The sequence below is a fragment of the Thermobia domestica genome, chromosome 5 (assembly GCF_964235325.1).
Source record: "Thermobia domestica chromosome 5, izTheDome1.hap1.1, whole genome shotgun sequence".
Taxonomy (NCBI): domain Eukaryota; kingdom Metazoa; phylum Arthropoda; class Insecta; order Zygentoma; family Lepismatidae; genus Thermobia; species Thermobia domestica.
Window position 1 is genome coordinate 290,979,356 of NC_137458.1, and position 21,795 is coordinate 291,001,150.

General features: G+C 37.5%; 1 protein-coding gene across 1 annotated transcript in view; it reads left to right on the top strand.

Annotated features, from left to right (window-relative positions):
• The first annotated feature begins 291 nt into the window (after positions 1-291).
• Positions 292-21,795, top strand: part of LOC145686685 (uncharacterized) — a 64,520-nt gene continuing 43,016 nt past the window's right edge. Inside the window, exons 1-4 of the mRNA XM_081760219.1 lie at positions 292-791; positions 6,705-6,863; positions 10,800-11,389; positions 20,354-21,006. Coding sequence (XP_081616345.1) covers positions 663-791; positions 6,705-6,863; positions 10,800-11,389; positions 20,354-21,006 — 1,531 coding nt within the window. The 5' untranslated portion in view covers positions 292-662. The remainder of the gene's footprint in view (positions 792-6,704; positions 6,864-10,799; positions 11,390-20,353; positions 21,007-21,795) is intronic.

The following is a 21,795-nucleotide window of genomic DNA, read 5'->3' on the forward strand; positions in this document are numbered from 1 at the left end:
TCCTAATACACACTTTTATCAAGTTTTTAAAACTACCTCACTGCAATCAAAAACTACCTATTGACTGGATAATGTGACATTGTATTGTGAATCAGCACGGAATTAGCATTGATTAGTGATTAGTACGGTACTACAATTTTTGAAGAAAGTAGGTTAGAATAAATTATGCACTCTATGGATCTTTCTCAGGAGTCAAGTCGCGATTTTCTTTAACGGAGTTCTGGTGATTTTCTTTATGTATCCAGTGGGTTTTTGTGTTCTTTCCTTAGCCACACTGAGAACTCCCTGGAGCCTGCAGGCATAGATAGCAACTGGTGTGGTTGGTATAAGTACGAAAAAAGGAAGAAGAAGATTATTTATTTGGCCGCTCACTACGTTAGCTTTGGCATGTTACCCCATTTGTTTATCAACTAACATGTGGGTCCATGTGTGATTATATGTATAATATTTGGAATGTAAATAGCAGTCTCCACAAAGAAGAAGTTCAATAAGCTTATTAAGAAGTGAAAATGTATATAATAGTTGTTTGCGCGCAGGGGGAAAAATTGATGATGACAGACAAAATGTATGTCAAACTAAACCCGCGCACTTTAAGCGAGAACGTAGCAACCATCTCCTCATGAGTAAAATTCCTTTAATAATTCATTGAAAGGCATAAAATTATGATTTCGCCAACAAATATTTCCAGTGTGTGTCGACTGTGTATAGCAAGAGACAAAGATAATAGAAATGTGTTCGAGCCAAAGGGTAGTCAACTACCAAAAATGATATCCGACTGCTTGGGTATTACGGTAAGTGAACGAAGTACATACTAAATTACAATAAATTGAAAACTGCTCTATTTGTTAGTCTACAATAACTAAACACCACTAATTAATATTTAATAGGTTAACTTTACAATGCCCCCTCTAGTTGGTATCCTTATGTAGATATGAGAAATAGCATTCGATTAATTTTCCCAGAAGGTTCCAGTTTTACCCAGCTATGCTCTACTCTGCCGTAAGTACTGGTGCATACTAGTTCGTAATGCAAAAGTTAATTTTACTGTAATATGAGAGTGCATATGAAACACAAACTTAGATATGAACTTCCATTGTCTGAACATTTCTTTGGCTATATTTTAGTTTCTCCCCCAAATCACTTGGTAGTGATTACGATTCATTATCTGTGACATAAGTATAAATTCATGCTAAACGTATGACTACAGTGCATAAAGCACGAACCAACTTGTGCCAGGTGGCGACTGGAAAGCACGAATACTGTCTAACCCAGTCAGGGCAAGAGCACAGAAGGGGTCCCGAGCTGAAGCGAGGGGGGTGTCCGTAAGGAGCATAGCCCGCTCCCCCCAGTTCTTTGTCACCGGAACTGGATGAGTCACTACTACTGCTACTTCTGAAATGACTCTTGACAATTATGTTAACAAGTAGGCCTATATAAGGATCAGTGCAACGTATTTTTATCAGGAGTCGTTCGTCAGTGAGTCGGCAATCGTATTTGTGATCAATTAGTCCCCGTTTCGTGTCGAAATGGATAATTTTTCTTGGATGAAGCCGAGAAGCGGTTTGGATTCCGCTTTAAGCTTATGTAACCCCTTCCAGCATAACCTTGTTGCGTAATAACACCAAGGCGAAGCAAACTAATTTCTGTCCATATCTAATATAAATACATAGAGTAAATTATTTAAACCAAAAAAGCCTGTTTTTTTTCTTTTTTTTTTTAAATAAAAACCATGGATTTTGCCAACCCTGTTTACAACGGCTCACTGTAAGTCACAGTAACAGATCTGTGGATACATTTGAGGGTGGTGGTAAAGACCACCCCTTTCTTTTGTGTTTAGTAGTAGTATTTTGTGTACAAGTGTAATGATAATAGTGTGAAACCACTATGAAAGCCATACAAGGGTTAAAATAAAGTGGGTGCATATCGCAGACGACTGTGTGACATACCGGTATTAATATTTAGAAATGGAGTATTTCAGCACGATGCAGGATACCTGTATTTTACAAATATAGAGTTCTTAGTATGAAACCATTACAAATGCAGAAACTTACGTTATTTGGGAAGCTGTATGAATTTTTGGGTTCACTCAAGCAGACGGTTCTACCAAATACAAAATTTACAGATAAAATACAATGTGAAACATTTTTCGTGAAGGAATGAGAGTATGAATATAAGTGATGACTGTCAGTGCAGAGCATATTGAAATAAATTTTGAGTAATAGTGAAAGTATTGTATGTGTAAGTATGCTTTTTCACTATCCTCGTTTATGCGTATTCCATAGTCGCTAGCGCACCTGCTCCCTACGGGCGCAACCGCTCGGGCACCCCTGCTGCGCTCCTGTTTTGTCTCGGTTAGATAGCGTTCGTGCTTTTAGTGGCCACTGAGCTCAAGATCGTGTTTTATGTGCTGTAGTTTTTATGCTATACGCCCACACTGTATTTATACTGAGCCCTCCTGAAGTCAATCTGCAAGTAGAAATGGAGCTCCTCATTTAGTACATGTTTTTCTAAATGAAGTACAAAGGTCTACTCTAACCTGGAAATATAAGAAATGTGTCAAAATTTGGTAGGAGCGTCTGCTCGAGTAATGTCGATTTCTTTTTTCTCCTGTCCATGTTAATGCCATCCGTCGTTCATGCGCTTGCTTCCTACAAACTCATCTTTGCGCAGACTCTCGCTGCTGCACTCCTGTCTGACTCGGTTAGATAGCATTGACGCTTTATTGAGCAACTAGCACAGGTATTTTTGTAGTTTTTGCACAGTCCTTTTTGTGGCATTATCCGGACGCGTGTGTGTGCCTGTAAGTTGAAACGGCAAATTTTTACTTTGACTCCAACTGTGACTTCAACCGATTCATGTGATCCGGTTCCTGGAGCAGTTTAGGAATCATTCCTAAACTGCTCCCGGATCACATGAATCGATTACAATTACTAACACAGTGAAAGTAATGTACGATGTTAAGAATTATACTGTAAGTACAAGGGCCACAATGTTACTATACGATGTTAAGAATTATACTATAAGTACAAAGGCCACAATGTTACTAAACATCAATTCAGGTGAAGCGGTGACTATGAATTTTGAGATCTAAATGGGGGGCTACCGCCCCCCAAACCCCGCTCAAGTACCATAAAAACATCCAAAATAATAATAAATAATCACACCACTACTATAAAGCTAAGATAAGAAGGAAAAAATTAAAAAAAAAAAAACACTCGTCTCTAATCATAAATCAGTGCATGACAAAGAAAAAAAAATACATCTCAACAAGACAATAGGACAAGCAGCAGCAAACCAAATACTTTGCCTAATACTCAAATGCAAAACAAATCAAGAATAAAAATAATATGAATTAAAAAAAGAAAACACTCACCATTTCGCCATACAACAACACTCATGAATAATGAACTCATAATTGCTGATTCCACACACGAAAAAATAAGATACCAAGAACACATGCACAATACTCAACATTACTGAAAAATGTCCCTTTCCGCACACACGTCGTTTTATTAAACCGAGCACACTTGCTATTATTACAAACAAGAAAAACCAATAAACGTCCACTTTTACCATACGTCGAAAATATCTTCAGCTTTAGACCACAACCATGATAGGTTTTCTCTAACTCAATTCAACCAATTCAATTACGCGCTTCCCGCATGCCACAAACAGCAGTACACACATACATGCACACAGAACGTGACATCACACTAACAAACTACCATATGACTACACAGACACCTAGTGGGAAAAATATGAACTAAGACGTCACACCAAAGGCACGAACAGTTCCAACAAGTGACTCACGCACAAGCACTTGCAGGAAGTGTCTGAACCTATAAGAACCGATTAAAGTCACAGTTGGAGTCAAAGTAAAGACTTGCCGTTGAAACACACCAGTTTGTATTCATATTATCAATTTGTACCCAATCATTTAGGCATGTACCAGGGTAGAACCTGTCTGTTCCACCTGTGCCCTCGGAAACTATGCGAACTATACTTCGGCCCCACCCTGCCATCCCTCTGCCGGATGAAACCCTCCCTTTGCGTAGCGAATAGACGTGAATGACGTCAGCTGTGTTGCCAATTTGTCATTCACTCGTTTGGTCTTGACGAGTGAAGATCGTAGGCTATTTAAAGTGGCTAACAAGACAGCACAGTGAAGTCCGTGAAATAATTCATTGTGGCAACGCTTCGGCATTCAACAATTGAAAGATGTCTGCCGTAGCAAACTTGTCCCTCCTCTTTCGAGGGAGGTACGGCAAAATACACATCGACAGTAGCACCAGCAGGGGCATAATTAAAATAGAAAGGCTATAGTAACAGTCCAGTACGTTTTATATATTAATTTGTTAGCAAGAAAATAGAATTTATTATTTTTATTTTGACGGATTCCTACATCAGTGCTCTACTCTATCCTTACCATATATATTTTCCCCACTTTATCATAAGCTGCCCAAACCAGTCCAACTTTTCGATGAGCATGAAGTCGAACTGTAGCGTGTGATGCAAAGTGAACGCACTTAGGACATTGTTACTAACCTGGGTTCGCAAAAACCATGGTTTTTATTGAAAAAACAAAAAACACAGTTTTTTTTTTTTTTTTGGTTTAAATAATTTGCTCTATGTACTTATATCACATATGGACAAAAATAAGTTTGTTTCGCCGTGGTGTTATTATACAACAATCAGGTTATGCTGCAAGGGGTCACATAAGCTTAAAGCGGAATCCAAACCGCTTCTCGGCTTACATCCGAGAGAAATAGTCCTCCACTTGAACTCGAAACCGGGACTAATTGGCTAGAAATACGATACGTCTGCCGACGCACTCAGGAAGGACTCCTGATAAAAATACGTTATACTGATCTTTACATAGGCAAGGGAGCCGCGGTGGCTCAGTGGTAGAGCGTTCGCCTCTGGTGCTTGGGGTCCCGGGTTCGATCCCCGCCCCCCGTCAAGTGAACTTTGTGGTAGACAAACACCGTGTGCGTGGGTTTTCTCGGGGTTCTCCCGTTTCCTCCCACTTTATTCATTCCACCATTTCATTCATTACTCATCATCACCGTCTCCTTTAGCCTAACCGGCATAACCTTGGGACGTAAAACTCAAAGATTTGATTTCATTTTTTTTCATTTCTTTACATAGGCCTACTTGCTAATATAATTGTCAAGAATCATTTAAGAAGGACAAAAAGATAAACAGTTGGATAAGTGAAACCATCATACAGAATTACATATGGACAATTTCAAAATACTACAGAGTACAGAACAACTAATTTAGTCCAAGTTAAAGAAATTCAACGTCTTAATTTGCATATTAGTTAGAAAAGTGAATAAAGGTACGAATTAATTGAGTCCACTTTGGCTCTGACCCATTTATACAAAAATAAATACCAAAGATCTTCTGATTTCAATAAATGCCTCTCGTGGGGTTTGTATCCCCCCCCCCTTAAAGAAAAAAACGGCATTTCGCTGTATTTTATCAACAATAAACATTATTAAAAGGAAACAATATTTAGAATTTTCCTTTGATTGCAAACAAACTATGAAAAACTCACAAAAGAAACATTGATAAACTTATATTTTAAAAAAAATGCTTTTGTGGTATAATCTTTTTGAGTAATGAATGGGGAATTTAGGTCTGAATATAATACGAATAATATATGGGAGTGAAACGTCATAACCCACAAATGTGTGTTCATTACGATTTTACGAACACTTACACTTTGACGAACTTTTTTCGTTTTTTGGTTTAAACCAGCCAATCCTGTTACTAACTCTTATAAAGCTGCAAGTTGACGTAAGAAAAAAAAAAATGTCACTGATAGTACAGTCCTATAGATTCCATCGCGTTAAGATCCTCTTCCAATCTTTGTGTAAGCAATCCTCTTGTTCCTTCACTTTAGCAAGCTGTAACTGTGGTGCAAATACAGTTTATGGATCCATACATGTCTTAATGACATTATTTACTTTTTTCAGTAAATGTACTGTTATCTTTAAACATTGTTTCTTATGGGAGGAGTTTTATTCCTAGGCACAGATTCACTTTAGGAGAGCTTAACACTTATGGATATAAATACAGCGTTTTTTCGTCGCCGTGCAAAGCAGACTGCTAGATGGCCACTGAAAACCATAATTATATATCTAACCCAAGTAAGGGGAAGGTGAATCTGGTGGGCCTACACGCGGTTTTCCTAAAGAGCGGGGACGCTAGTGATGGTGGGTATGCGCGTAAACGAAGACAGTACAAAAGGTAACATTACTTATTTCTTCTGTAAATTTTTAAAATTTATGATCATATATGGTAAAAAAAAATTACTTACCTTGTACTCTTACATTTCCACATTCCCCACTCCTCGTAATAATACAAGTCAAAATAAAAATTCTCCTCCTTGCGTATCATAAATTAACACACTGCCTTGACTTGTTGACTTCACTTCGTAATGGCTTGGTTATATATGCATAAATTATTGCACTTTCGTTGGGTATTTCTATATTATTAGATGTTATTGCGTTATGTCGAAGGTAAGATTCTCGCATTTTTATCACTTGCACAATGTTCTTTTAATATAGCATTACATACTTATGTAAATTGTCATAATGTATGGATTCATAGTCTGAAACTATTGCGAACGGCATTTAGTATATTTCTGTACTTATTATTATTATTATTTACGTTTATATAATAATATTATATTTCAGATCAAAGAAGAGGAACCATTGCCGAAAAATGTGTGCAGTGATTGCGTACAGCAAATTGAATCATTCTATTTCTTTCGAAATAGATGTAGAGATGTTAACACCATGTTTGAAGAATACGGGGCAATGTATTTCGGTTACAAACGGTTACCAACAAACAATGTAAGTCTGAGATATTATTCCTTATATTATCTTATGCTTTGAGCGTCCAATATATTAGAGACTCCTATCTAGTAAAATGTGAGCTTCAAAATATAGACAGATAATGCACGTCAATTATTCTAATATTCTACCATATTTCTTCAGTCTTCAAGAGACTTTAGTACCTGTAATAAATATAACTAAATAGTAAGCAAGCGAAAGATTTTCGCGGCTTAAACTTAGTAATACCGATGCTTGAATGTCATGCATTGCTTTCTTCCTTTCCAAGTGATGTTGATAGGATTAGTGGTGTTATCACTGACATGAGTACTCTGTTAATAAAAAGCTTGGAACAGCTAAGCACTTTCTCATCGTAAAATAGGAGGGTCAGAGGAACTCGGTAGCACTATGAAGGAGATAAACAAAAACTATATGTTGGTACACAATTGACAACTGATTATATCATCAGCATCTTGAATAGCATATCCCAGCACACTATTCGTCAAAAACTTACAGTCGACATCATACCTGGTCTTCCATGTCAACAGCAAGTTACAAAAGATACCGCCTGTACCCGTAATTTGCCAAAGACCATCGAGACAGAATACCTTACTGATCCAACATTACTCTCTTTGATTTTTGCCTTTTTCCCCAGAACCAAAGGGGACCTGAAAGGGAAATGTTACGAGGAACGTCTACATGCGATAACAGCCAGAAAAAGACCTGGCAAACTTGACCAATGCTGATTCTCAGAACAGTTTTTCGAAATAGATACGGAGGCTACAAAAATGTGTTAAAGTTAGCATTGATTATGCAAAGAAATAACTAGTAATTTTATTTTATTTTTACCATGAAGCCTGTAATAATGAGTTAAGATCAATTTTGAAACAGACTGTGTCAACAGTGCTCATCCTTTCCCAAAGGTTTAGAAGCAAACCTTCTCAAATTTATCATTTCCCCCAAACTTACAATTCTCAATGAAAAGTGATGTCCCCTCAAGTAATCTCATGGCCGCAACCTACACATGAAAGCTGCGTGTGGAACCCCTGTATGTCAGTCGCGGCACCTCAATTCTAGATTCTACTTGCGATACTTAGGTAATATACATAAATTTATCTCGTATTCTGTTACAATTTATACAGAATATTACCATTCATTAAAAAAAAAAAAAAAAAAATAATAAGTGTGTCGCGATGTCATGAGGGTTCTCTTAAGTGTGTCATTACCAAAATGGTTTGGAATCATTGTGTTAACTGTTTCCTCTAATTAATAGCAATCCGTTTACAGGTACAACACAACTAAGTACATGGTAGATATCGGCAGTGGGGTGTAATGTTGAGAATAGATGCATAAACATTGATCATCATTCTATATCAATCAAACTAGACGAAGATCAAGATCGTAGTATTTCATTCCTTGATATGGATTAGATTAAATTGATATTTAAAACAGCAAAGGATTGCAGACAGGCAGGATTCGAGGCCCGATGTGTACTCTTAATACATTATATATTTAGTCACTACTCAAACTACAAAAGAAAATCGCTTTCGTTAAAATTCAGATACACAAGGTTTGAGAGATTACTTTTAATGTTACTGGTACGACTTGGGAGAAATCCCTGTTCACGTACAGCTGTCAGTATTGATCATTTTTTGTTGCTCTGAAATGCAGTATTTATCCTATTCATATATGAGTTATTGATCTATAATCCTCGCTTTTAGTTTTAAAATTAATTCGTAAGTTTAATCACATATCATGCAGTTTCTTGAAACTCCTGACGACAAATAGCACATCCAGTAGAAGACTATACACATTTGTGGGAACATGACTTCTAAAGTTTGTTATTGTATCAAAATCGGTCCCGGGAATACTGGTATTTCTGTCGTCTAGGGATTAATTTGTTTAGTTACGTTTCTGCAAAAATAGACTAGGTAGAGCTCGCTATCCTCTTTTGAGAGATGATAACTTTTTTTTTTTTTTTAAATTTTTTTTAAAGTTGTAACACACTTCCACCGGGTGTGCAAAACCACCACCGGGTGTGCTGTGGCGATGATTACGCTATGCCAAGTTATTTCGAGACACATACTCTCGAACTCGCGTTGCAGCTTTATATATATATATACAGGGGATGGACAAAAAAATCTAAAAACACTTCATACAAGACACGTAAGTGTGGCACTCCACTGTACAACACGTGGTGCAGTTGCCGATCGTTTTTTTTCAATGTGTCATGTGGACCTTCATCTTCCGTCAGCAGTAACCAGTTCACCTGTGAGTGTCGTGCGGTGGTGTCGAAAGTGGTGCGGTAAAATGGGCAACCTGACAGACTTCCAAAATGGCATGATCGTTGGTGCCCGTCTGGTTGGAGCTTCAGTGGCAACAGTGGCGAACATAGTGCCTTTCGATATCCTCACAGTGTCCGATGTCGCGAAGGCATACACAATTCATGTGCAAACGACGTCTGCAAAGTACAATAGTGGTCGAAAGACAATCCTGTCAGATAGGGACCGGATGGCATTAAAACGAATTGTAGCAGCTAAAAAGAAGACCTCTGGAATGTAAATTACGTCTAAACTTAATTCCGACCTAGAGAACCCGGTTTCATCGAAAACAGTGCGACGGGAACTTCATAAAATGAATATTCATGGCAGGGCCGCTATCGCCAAACCCCTGGTCACAGCAGTAAATGCGAAGAGGCGTATCCAGTGGTGCAAGGACCACAAGGCGTGGACTCATGAGCGTTGGAATCACGTAATGTGGTCCGATGAATTGATCTTTATCTTGTTTCCAACAACCTTGTTTATGTATGAAGAATACCATCGCAGGCCTATGATACAGACTGTCTGCTCCCAACTGTAAAGCATGGAGGTAGTTCTGTTACAGTACGGGCAGTGATATCGTAGTTTTCTGCAGGGCCCATCATAGTCCTGCATAGAATGTTGAATGCTAAGGTGTATGAGGCCATTTTAGGGGATAATGTTCTACCCATGGCCCAAATATTGTTCCCTGATAGTGATGACATCTACCAAGATTATTTGGCATCCTGTTACGCTGCAAAAATGGTGAAATCATGGTTTGAGGAGCATGACCAGGAGCTATCACACCACCCCTGGGTCCCGCAATCACCAGATCTGAACATCATTGAGCCATTGTGGTCTGAGTTAGAAAGGCGTGTTCGGTCTCATTACCCTCCACCAGCATTCCTTACGGAACTGGAGCATGTTTTGGAGAACAGTGGTACAAAATTCCACACACCACGATTCAGGAGCTGTATACCTCCATTCCGCATCGTATCCAATCTGTTTTGGATGCAAAAGGAGGCCTCACACCATACTAGGCATGATTTTCACACTTTTGCAATATATATATATATATATTGTCTATATCTATCTATCTATATATATATATAGATAGATATATATAGATATATATATAATCTATAACACGAACATGACCATGAAAGAGCATCGCTACATGTAATAGTACGCGCCTTTGGCGTGGGAGATCTTGATCCGATTCCCGGCGGGAGCTCGTGGTTCGGATCCTACGTTAACCCTTTTCTTGGCAAGAAGACTTGCGTTGCTCAGAAAAAATACTGCATGCGATTTTTGTGTCAAATAGTTATAAAATCAGACATAATTGCACATTTTAGTTACATGTTTTATTTAGAAAAGCCTGTGACGTAATGTATCCCATACATTGCCAAGAATAGGTAGTCACAAAGTAGCCAAAAATATTCAAACACATTATGTATCCTACAGGATACATTGCCAAGAAAAGGGTTAAGCAGTAGGCCCACGTCTCATGCAGCCTCTCTGTTAAAAGGGATGCGTAATCAAATCAAATCAAATTATACGCAATGGATGTGATTAATAATAACAACAAATTTGATACAATATGTTCCTAATTCTTTTCAAATGTTTATGTACTTTTCTTAAGATGATTCTTCTTTTGTAGGATTCTAATACAGTAAGAGAACCCGAAGAAACTGCACAGCAGGAAGTGGCTAATAATGTTCCAGCAACCAGAATTAAGACAGAAAAAGAAGATAGATTAGTAGAGAACGTGAAACCCGAGCCATCTGATGAGTTAAACGATAATTGTTCTCAGAGACAAAAATCAAGTGAAAAGTCATCCGAACAACGAAATTCAAATGAAAAAGTGTCCGAACAAGAAAATTTGAATGAGAAACTTCCAGAACAAGAAAAGTCGATTGAAACAGAGTGCAATCAACGTCAAAGTAATGAACAGTCTGATACAGACAGTGTACTCTTATTACAGAAAATAATTAATAAACAAGCGGCAAGAATGCCTGATTTAATTAAGAAAGCCCTTGAGCCAAATTATGTAGTAAAATTGAAAAGTCGAGGTTTTAAGGAAGATGATTTACTTAAACTGGTGAGAGCGGTTAAGCATATGGCATTGAGGGAAAGACATTCAGATATCAAAAAGATAGCTGAATTACTTGTAAGACAAGGAAACGGACAGATATTTAATTTTTACAGCCTGTTAGATTCTGAGTTACCAGGGGATGATTTCGCTGCTGAGTAAGTTTTGATTAATTTTCTGAATATATAGTATATTGTGATAATGTTTTGTAATAAAGACTTGAATTTTTTTCATAACAACTGCATGTTTGGAGGTAATTAGAAACAAAAAAGTATCTTTATACAGTGCAGCCCGCTTATAACGAACTTCAAAGGAGCAACACAATGAGTTCTGTACATCCAAACTTCGTTATAAACAAACTCATGTATATTTCCGAATTACGGAAAAAAAGCAAGGGATTAAATGACAAGCAGATACGTTTAAAAAAGAATATACAGCAGTATACTATTTCATCTGAAGATAACACTATTAATTGGGTTGTTATCTAGCGTATGGTACATACTGCGACATTAGTGCCGTATCGCCGGACCACATTGAAAACTGAAAAAAAAAAAAAGCTCCAAAATATACAGCATTCGGTATTTTGTTGGATTACATCAAATTACGTTAGATGACGGGGGCCGCGGTGGCTCAGTGGTAGAGCGTTCACCTCTGGTACTTGGGGTGCCGGGTTCGATCCCAGCCCCCGCCAAGTGAACTTTGTGGTGGACAAACACCGTGTGCGTGGGTTTCCTCTTGTTCTCCCGTTTCCTCCCACTTTCTTCATTCCACCATTTCATTCATTACTCATCATCACCGTCTCCTTTAGCCTAACCGGCATAATCGTGGGACGTAAAACTCAAAGATTTCATTTCTTTTTTTTTTTAAACGTTAGATGACATTACCTTAAGAGCTTAAAAACCACAGTGCAAAACAAACCAACCTGTGCTAGGTGGCCAGTAAAATGCACGAATGCTATCTAACCGAGTCGGCAGGAGCGTAGCGGGAGGGCCCGAGCGGAGTGAGGGGATGCGTCCGAAGATTAGTGGCAACATGTGGGTTTTGGCAATCGTAAGAATTTCAATAGCACTTGTCATGGTTTCATACTTGCAACGCTTAACTTGTTAACGTACAATTCTGTACACTGTGCAGAAGTACAATTCCGTTCAGTTAGAAGTCACTTACCTTCAAAACTGAGGCTTGTAAACTTTTCCAATTTCAAGAAGAGAACGTGAGTTAAAAAGAAGCGATCCTGAGGTTTTCAACAGGTACAACAGCTTCCTGAGGTTTCCTTTCCTTAAATAAATACTCCGCTAAATAGCCCTCGAAATGCTCTTCCTTATTCCCCAACGCCATGCCTTTCGCGCTACTATATCATAAGATATGTACCTATCCGCGAAATATTCTTTCCTCGTGCAACATCGAAACCAACTTTATTTTAATTTTTTCTATTTCACTTACTTACCTTTCACTCATTTCTCCTCACAAACTTAAATAAATTCCCCAACTGACCCGGTAAATTTCCTAAAATTGGTCCGGTGATACGGCACTTAACCCCATACTACAGTTCTTCCTATCTGTTCAAGCACGCTTGAAGAAGTTTGTAATTTTCTTCTGAACTTTGTCTGCTGCTGCTGTTCGTAGCACCGCCACTTCTACTTCCTCAAATGCCTGAAATGCATTGTCCGGCATCGTGTTGCTGTGATCGAAAAGAAAGCGTTGCAAGTTTTCCAAACTTCGGATCGCTTCTTTATAACTCACGGGTTGTTTCACATTTTCCACTTCTCCCTCGTCATCGGAATCTGTTTCGTCTTTCCTCATTCGAGTGGGAGGGGAAGGAATGAGTCCTGTCCGACTTGCATAGTGACAACAGCTATAAAAACGAGCTCTGCCATACCTGAGTTATCCATGAGCAGAAATAAGGAAAGTATGATCCTGTTCAGAAAACTTTGCTATAAGCACTCTTCACGGAAAATATTGTTCATAATACACGATCATTTCTTCCATATTTTAAATAGGCGCTGTGACGGGGATTTCATTGTTCATAATATCCAATAATCCGCTATTTCCGAATTCGTTATTAGTGAGTTGCACTGTATATTGATATAAATGCATTAATATATTTTTAAGAGTAATTTACAGTATTATTAAGGGCGTTTCAAAATGATGTAAAGTTTCAAAAATTCTTTACAACCAAACTACTGCATATTTTGTGATGAAATCAATGTTAAAGGAAGAGTCCACTTTCTCTGGATACCTGCAAATCAGGATGGATTGACCGGGTGTCTATCGGTCACGAAAGTCATAAAGTCACGCAATCAGAAAACGGTCATGAAAGTCAAGAAAAAGTCACGAAATTTAGCTTTTGGGTCACGATTTTTTTTCTGTACAAATATAAGTATAGATTGCAAAATTTTGTTCTATAAAATGTCAAAGTTTACCACCAAAAATGTCTATGGTCTGCTTTAGACGGTACCAAATCACAAGCGATGCACGCTTCTATCGGATGCATGAAAATTTGGCCCAATTCGCACCCATAACTCTCTTGAGAAGGTTACTAAATTTTGTGGTTTGGAAAAGAAAAGGTCACGAAAAAATCACTAAATTTCATTTTGGAATTTTAGTAGACACCCTGATTGATTTAAATCACAATTTATACTAAGATTTAAATCACTTGATTTTTTTTAAATCACTTGATTTTTTAAATAAAAATCGTTGATTTAAATCAAATTCCGAAATCAATTAATTTAAAGTGAAAACAAGTAAAATCCCTTTTCTGTTCTGGTGTTTCGATTATGGAAGATGGATCATAATACAATGAGACTCAAATGTATGTACAGCACAGTATGAAAACGAGTATCATGCAAAGGATGATTAGGGAAAGTCACGTTTTGAACGGGTAACGGGGGAATCTCGCTTTCTTCTCTTCGTAACATAGGGTTTTTAAATCGTTAACTATTCCAACTGGGAAATCACTGCAGACTTTTAAGACGAAAATTCTTTTGCGTGCGCGTCTGTTTGTTTGTTCGCAGATAATAGGGGCGTATTTAGACGGGTCCAATCTACTCTCTGAAACTTTTTTTTTTTTTATAGATTTTATAACTATGTATTTTATGTGTGTATTTTATGTGCAAGTAGTTCCGATTTTTTAAAAAATATGCCCCTGTCAAATGGCAGTAACTTCTGTGGAAAAAAAAGTGTCATGTTGGTAAACGTTGCTGTACTTTTTCTTTAATGCTTAAGAAACATTATTGATTGGGATTGATTGAAGTAGGTTAATGATTGGAGCTTAATTCAGAATTCAGTCACAATACTTTCCCTTAAATGGCTTAATTAACATTTAATACTAATTCCTAATGTCGTTTCTTCAGATCGCGACTTTACTCTCAGACTCGCGACTATTATACGAGGAGAAAGGTTTGATTTAAATAAAAACAAAAAAGTCAACAAAAATGATTTTTTGCCACTCTGCTACGACATGTTCAATGAGTTCACCACAGATATTAAATTACATATCAACTCGATAATAATCTATTTCACGTTGTGTTTGAACGTGTACCTGTCAATAGTTTTTAGATTAGTTTTATAGCTTATATCATAGGTCAGAGTTTCTCAACCATTTTAAACCCAAGGACCACTAAAATGTCGCAGATATTTCTACAAACTACTAATTTTACATGCCAAATATTTTTTATGTATGTGTTTATTGCAGGATTTTGTGTAGATAGAGTCAATAATGGACCAGGAATCTAGCCCTTCACCGATTTATGTATAAAAATACAAAATAGTCTGTTTTACCAAGTTAATATATCAGAATCTCCCTTATGACCAAAGGTGAAGGAAGTAACGTTTCATACGGGAACCCCTTCGCTCATGGCAGCCATCGGGGCATCTTGTAGCGACTTCAGCTTATGGTCGTAGGAAACCACCTCGGCTCATCACGTATAGGTTGTGTTGAGAAATCCCTTTCGCTTCAGAGCAGCCTCCAGGGATATTAGGATAGGTAGTCCCTTAGTCCCGTGCGACCTCCAGAGCTGTTGTGGGTAGGCGATCACTGGTCAACTGATACCTCCTTCCTTTGTGGTTTCTCGTTTATAGGCCCTCTTCAGGTGACTCGTCCTCTTTCGGTTTCCATCGTGTTGATCTTCGTGTTTTCCTGTTCAGTGTATCGTCTGCTTGTTTATAAACGTTAGCACGTGTCGTCCAGCTCGCCCCGTGTGGACTTTGTGGTGGACAAACACCGTGCTCGTGGGTTTTCTCGGGGTTCCTCCGTTTCCTCTCACTTTATTCATTCCACCATTTCATTCATTTCTCACCATCACCGTCTCCTTTAGCCTAACCGGCATAACCGTGGGATGTAAAACTGAAAGATTTCATTTCATTTTTTTCACGTGTCGTCCATAAACATGTGCTCATATTGTGATGTGGGGATTCTTACAATATAATTAGTATTTGAGACATATTGGACCATTATAAAATAATAAATATGAAAACATACTTGAAATTCTACAGAAACGCAGTCATTGAATTGGAAGTAAACAGTTATGAGTCAAATTATATTTTAAACAGACTTTTAATATTTATTTACCAAATTAATCATATAACTAAGTTATTATGAGTACTGACTTTTAATGAGACGGTTGTGCTTGTCACCTTTTTCGGCTCCTGAATATTTGGCTCAATATCAGTCAATTTTAGTCGAAGATCGGCACATACATTAAATTGGTTTCTGTATTTTCTTTTTAGTTGTACAAGTGATGGAAATCTCATTTTACAAAAATAGGTTGTTGAAAACTACATGGCGACTTTTTTAATACTTCTTCAAACATTTCTGGAAATTCACTTCTCACTGAGGGCGAGATCCAAAATCGAGACGAACCAAGATCACGGAGTTGCATTTTAAATCCACTGTCACTTGAAAGTTCATTTAACTGTTCTTTCTTCCGTAATGGGAGATCATTCTCGTGACAGTAAACCAACCTCAAATGTATCGCGAAAACACAGGAATTTCTCGTACAAGGTATTTGAAAAATATGTTTCAAATTTTTGTTCTACAGCCTCGAGGTGGCTACAAAATTTTTCAAGAAAATCACTCAACAAAAATATAATTTTTCATTAAAAATGAGTTCAGTGTTAAAATAGGTGCAAATTGTCTATTTTTTAATGTAACTAATCCATAGCTCCAGTTTTTTCTCGAATACCTTTATTTTGTCGTAACCATCAATAATAGTGAAAGATTTTTCCTGGAGGAAAATCTCATTTAATTTAGAAAAAAAAAAAATGTTGGAGTGATAGGATAATATCAGTAAGCATGCTTCGTCAGCAATCCGTGGTGCAAAATCAGAATTATTCACTTGTAAATAATTCAACGTTATGCCATAATTCAGATAACCTTAGTGCTTTGCCTCTGCAAAGCTATCGAATTTCAGAAAGAAGGAAACGGTGTGTATATTTACTGCTCATTTGATCGCACAATACGGAAAATAACGATTGACTAACTTTAAATAATTATTTAGCTCAATTTTAAATTCTGGTGGCATTCCTTTGGAGGCCAATGCTTTCCTATGTTTGGAACAATGCATTTCATATCTAGTGGATGTTATTGGGCAAAAATGGGTTTTATTAAATTTGCACGTACATTTAAAGCCATATTCCTACTTAAAATACCATTTAAGTATCCGTGTTCTATTGAGCACATGAAACTATGAAATTCTCTTTTCACACAAAGGTAATCCATGAAGTTCTATTCGCGTTTCGTGGGACATACTTTGCCATGAATTTCACACAAGAAGTGAAAATGAAGATTTTGTTGATCGTGTAAAAGAAAAATATCAAAACAAATGAAGATCACGAACTTCTTTAAATTAGGACAGATAATTAAGGTTGTTACTTGTGTATATAGTACTGTATTTAAATGTATTTTCCATGGTACAGGAGTAAATGTCAGTAAATTTATGTGAATAAATGTCATTTGTTGTTTGCCATATTCTATAAAACAAGTAATATGCTGTCTTTTTAATGGTAAAGTGTACTGTATAGTAATTATTATTTTTGTTTATGTACACTAGTTTTGTTCACTTGATGTTATAATACTTAAAAATGCATATTGATGGATATTTCGAATTTTAGATTTTTTCCCCTTAGACTTCGAATTAAAACAATATAGCTATATAAGCGAATACTAATTGTACAAAATATATCCCACGAAACGGGGTTATAGTTTTACAGGATATCTCTGTGCGTCAAGAAAATTCTATAGTTTCATTTTCACAATTGAACATGAATGCTTAAATGGTATTTTAAGTTACATACGGCTTGAAATTTACGTACAGAATTTGATAAAACCCACTGGACTGTTATTTAAAACATACATAAATAAAAAGAATTTTTCATAACTCTGGGAAATACATACATGTTAATGCTGAAATGTAAATATGGTTCCACGTTGCTCTATTTTAACATACGTAATTAAATTGATCAGTGCAGTTTTTAAGCTGAAATCAAATAGTCACAATAGTTTTAAATCTGTAAATTGTTGCACGCTAACGTCATCTGTCGGCGTCAGGCATGCAGCGAACATAGCGACACCTACTGCGACGATTGTGAACTATTAGGAATTAGCATTGTACACATATTTAGAGGTTCTCCGATTATAACAAATATCATTTTAATTAATTGTGTTTGTGAATATTTTAGTTTAACTGAGGAATAATAATAATAATAGAAAACGCAATCAGCAAGTCATTACACTACCACTTTAAATATTGAGTATAATGGAAAGATACCTGCGTCCAAGACTATTCCTTCGCAAGACGTGTCCAATCCAATTGGCCTTTCTACGAAGGATGGTGGCTAGAAGCGTCCTTTTCTCCCTGATCCGTTTTAAAACATCTTTGTTTGTTACTCTCTCTGTCCATTTTATCTTCTCATTCTTAGGTTCAAATCAGATTTAAGGAAATGTAAGTGAATTTACTTTACTGTTATGATTATTTCCTCACTACCTCAATTGTCTGTTCTTCACACGGGCAGAATAAGGTTTATGCTAGACATGTGAAAATCAAGGAATGAGTGAAATAAAGAACGAAGAGGAATGCCTTCGCCATTGCCCCTGTCAATTCCTGAACCAGCTGACATGTCTGTTCCTGCGTAAACGTGGGCTTAAACATCTTCAAGACTGTCACCAATCAGCTTAACAATACCCAAAACTATGGACTCGACACTACTCTCGGTTATTTTGGGCATTCCTCCCCTTCCATGTCGATTGCGGTTAAAGTTGGGTTTGAGTGGCGTCGGGAATGTCACTATTCATCTTAGCAACCCGAAAACCATGGCTTTGACGGTAAATTTTCGGTTATTTTTATACCACCCATGTTCTTCCCCATAAAGCGAGAATTTTAAAAAACGCTGGGACACGTACCCATCTTTATATATATATATATATATATATATATATATATTTGGTCTAGGAATTAATTCGTGCGGGTGGACAAGAGATGGCGCAACGAACGGAGCGTCCCACAGTTCCGTGTATCCACACATGTGTTGCAAACCCCTGTCATCGCGTATCGTTCGTAGTATAGGGCAGTGGATTAAAGCGTCAACAACACCAGTTTGTAGTTAAGTGAACATGGCGCAATTTGTGCCTGATAAAGTGTTTTTGCGGGGTGTCCTGCTGCATTACTTTAACATGCAGAAAAGTGCGACTGAAAGTCATCGTATTTTGGTGGAAGTGTATGGTGACCATGCTCTAGCTGAGCGAACGTGTCAGAAGTGGTGATTTCGGCTTGGCAGACCGAGAGCGAGCTGGACAGCCAAAAAAATTTCAAGACGAAGAATTGACAGCATTGCTCGAGCAGGATTCGTGTCAAACGCAGGAACAACTTGCAGCAGCATTAGGCGTTGATCAAACAACAGTCTCCAAACGCTTGAAAGCCATGGGAATGATTCAAAAGATGTCACATTGGGTTCCACATGAATTGAAAGACAGAGACGTTGAAAGACGAAAAACCATAAACCATTTGCGAATTGCTGCTTCAACGACAGAGCAGAAAGGGGTTTCTGCATCAAATTATTACGGGTGATGAGAAGTGGATCCATTACGAGAACCCTAAACGAAAAAAGGCCTGGGTGAAACCAGGTGAACCAGGTCCATCACAACCAAAACAAGATATTCACTGTGCATATGGTGGGATATGAAAGGTGTGGTGTACTATGAGCTGCTGCAACCGGGTGAAACTATGAATGGAGAACGTTATCGACGACAATTAATGCGTTTGAAGCAAGCTCTGGCCAAAACACGACCAGAATGGGAGAACAGACATGATAAACTTATTGTTCAACATGATAACGCTCGCCCACATGTCGCAAAACCGGTCAGAACCTATTTAGAAAATGTCGGATGGGAAGTTTTACCCCACCCGCCGTATTCACCAGACGTTGCTCCTTCGGACTACTTCTTGTTCGATTGCATGAACAACGATTTGATTGGACAGCGGTTTACTTCTTCAGAAGATATCGAAACATGGGTCTCTGACTGGATCGCTTCCAAGGATGAGGACTTCTTTCGCCACGGAATCCGTACATTGCCTGGCAGATGGGCAAAAGTGGTGGCTAGCGATGGACAATATTTTTCTTAAGGTATTTATGTATTTTGTGTTTGTACTACAGCTTCAATGTGTGCGTACCAACCGCACGAATTAATTCCTAGACCAAATATATATATATATAACAGAGAGTTTGTATATGCTAAGTTTGACCATCTTCACAACTTCAATTTTTTTTTCTCCTAAGTTTTGACGCACCCCTAAATCTCCTTCGAGTTGAAAAAAATGCTTCGTACGCGAATAGATCTGGTGAAGGTCTGTCTGTCTACAACATTTGTGATTCTAGGTGTCTACTTTGTATGCGAAATTCTAATATCTCTCTCTCTCTCTCTCTCTCTCTCTCTCTCTCTCTCTCTCTCTCTCTCTCTCTCTCTCTCTCACACACACACACACACACATGCATTATTTTATATATTAGTATATATCACTTTCGAAATGATCCTAGTTAGCTACTGCCAGCTCAGTTGGTATAAACGTACAACAATTGTTTTATTATATTATTGTAAAATAACATCGTTTTTCTTTCTTGTCCCGTTACAGTTACTTCGACTTTCCACCTATCAATAAGTTGCCGACTAACCACGATAACCACGCCCAAGTTGAGAATGACTCGAGGAATGATGATTCTATATCAGAGGATGAAGCCAGGGCTGCTGATTCCATGTCGGACGCTGAATCTGAGACTAATGACTCGAAGTCGAAGGATAAATTTAAGAATAGTGATTCTAAGTTGGAGAATGAACCCAAAACTAGTGCTTCTAAGTCAAAGAATGAATCCAAAACTAATGATTATGTGTCGGAGAATGAATCCAAGACTAATGATTCTAAGTTGGAAAATGAACCCAAGACTGATGATTCTAATTCGAAGAATGAATCGAAAACTAGTGATTCTAAAACTGGGACGAAGAAAAGGAGGAGGAAGACGACAAGCGATTATTCATTTAGAAATAAGAAAAGATCGAATACTCAAGGTGTAGAAAAGAGCAGTCCTGAAAATAAGAAACAAACACAGTTGTCATATACGTGTCATATTTGTGATAAAACTTTTAGAAGAAAAGTGCAGCTCGATTTACACAGCAAAAGTCATTTTAATCCTACAGAGAATGGTCCGGATAAGAGTGATGAAGATTTGAGCTCAGATGATGCGGATAGAGATGCTGACTATGCTCCAGGCCTAGCAACAGACGACGAAGGTAAAATTCAAACTTCAGTGAAATTTCGTTTGATATGTAAAACTTGTTTTGAAATTAAATAAGATCTTTAATTTAGTGTATCACTAGATAGAATTGATAAATGTTTCATGATGAAAAAAGTGGTGAAATGAGTAAATGGCGGGAAAGCCATGAATACAACGTCTCACAAACTCACATGGTCTGGAAACGAACCAGGATCTAACTCTAAAGTGAAGCACACTGCTCCTATGTTCCCGCGTTGCCACGTTTTACTTATAACTTTTATAAGTTATCGATTCACAGCCAAAATGTAGCTTATTTTGTGGATATAGAGCCATAGTGATCCATATTACCACTCTTTCCTTCTGGGGCCACTGTGGCTTACAAGGGAAGTTCGAGAGAAAGCACTCGCCTGCAGAGACACTAAGCATGCCATTTGAAGGACCAATTCATGCCGATTACAGCAAGCTAATAAAATTCCTGTACGATTGAGAACTGTTCCAGATATTGAACTTGGAAGTTTTATATGAAAAAGTGAGTATATGCGCATTTAAACGCGTTAAGTACAACATTATTAGCAACGAATATTGACATACGAATTGAAATCTATCGAGGTAACAAGGAAAAAAAAACTTTTGCAATAACTAACGGGTTTGTTAGTTAAAATTAGTCATTATACTATTCACAATAATGATAAGTTAGAAATGAAAATTGATCGCTGTTGTTCTTCTGTCCAATGAAGAAATGATGCAGACAAAATACTTCCTTGCACCGTGAACTTTTTATATGTGCAATTGCGTTGCATCCGTC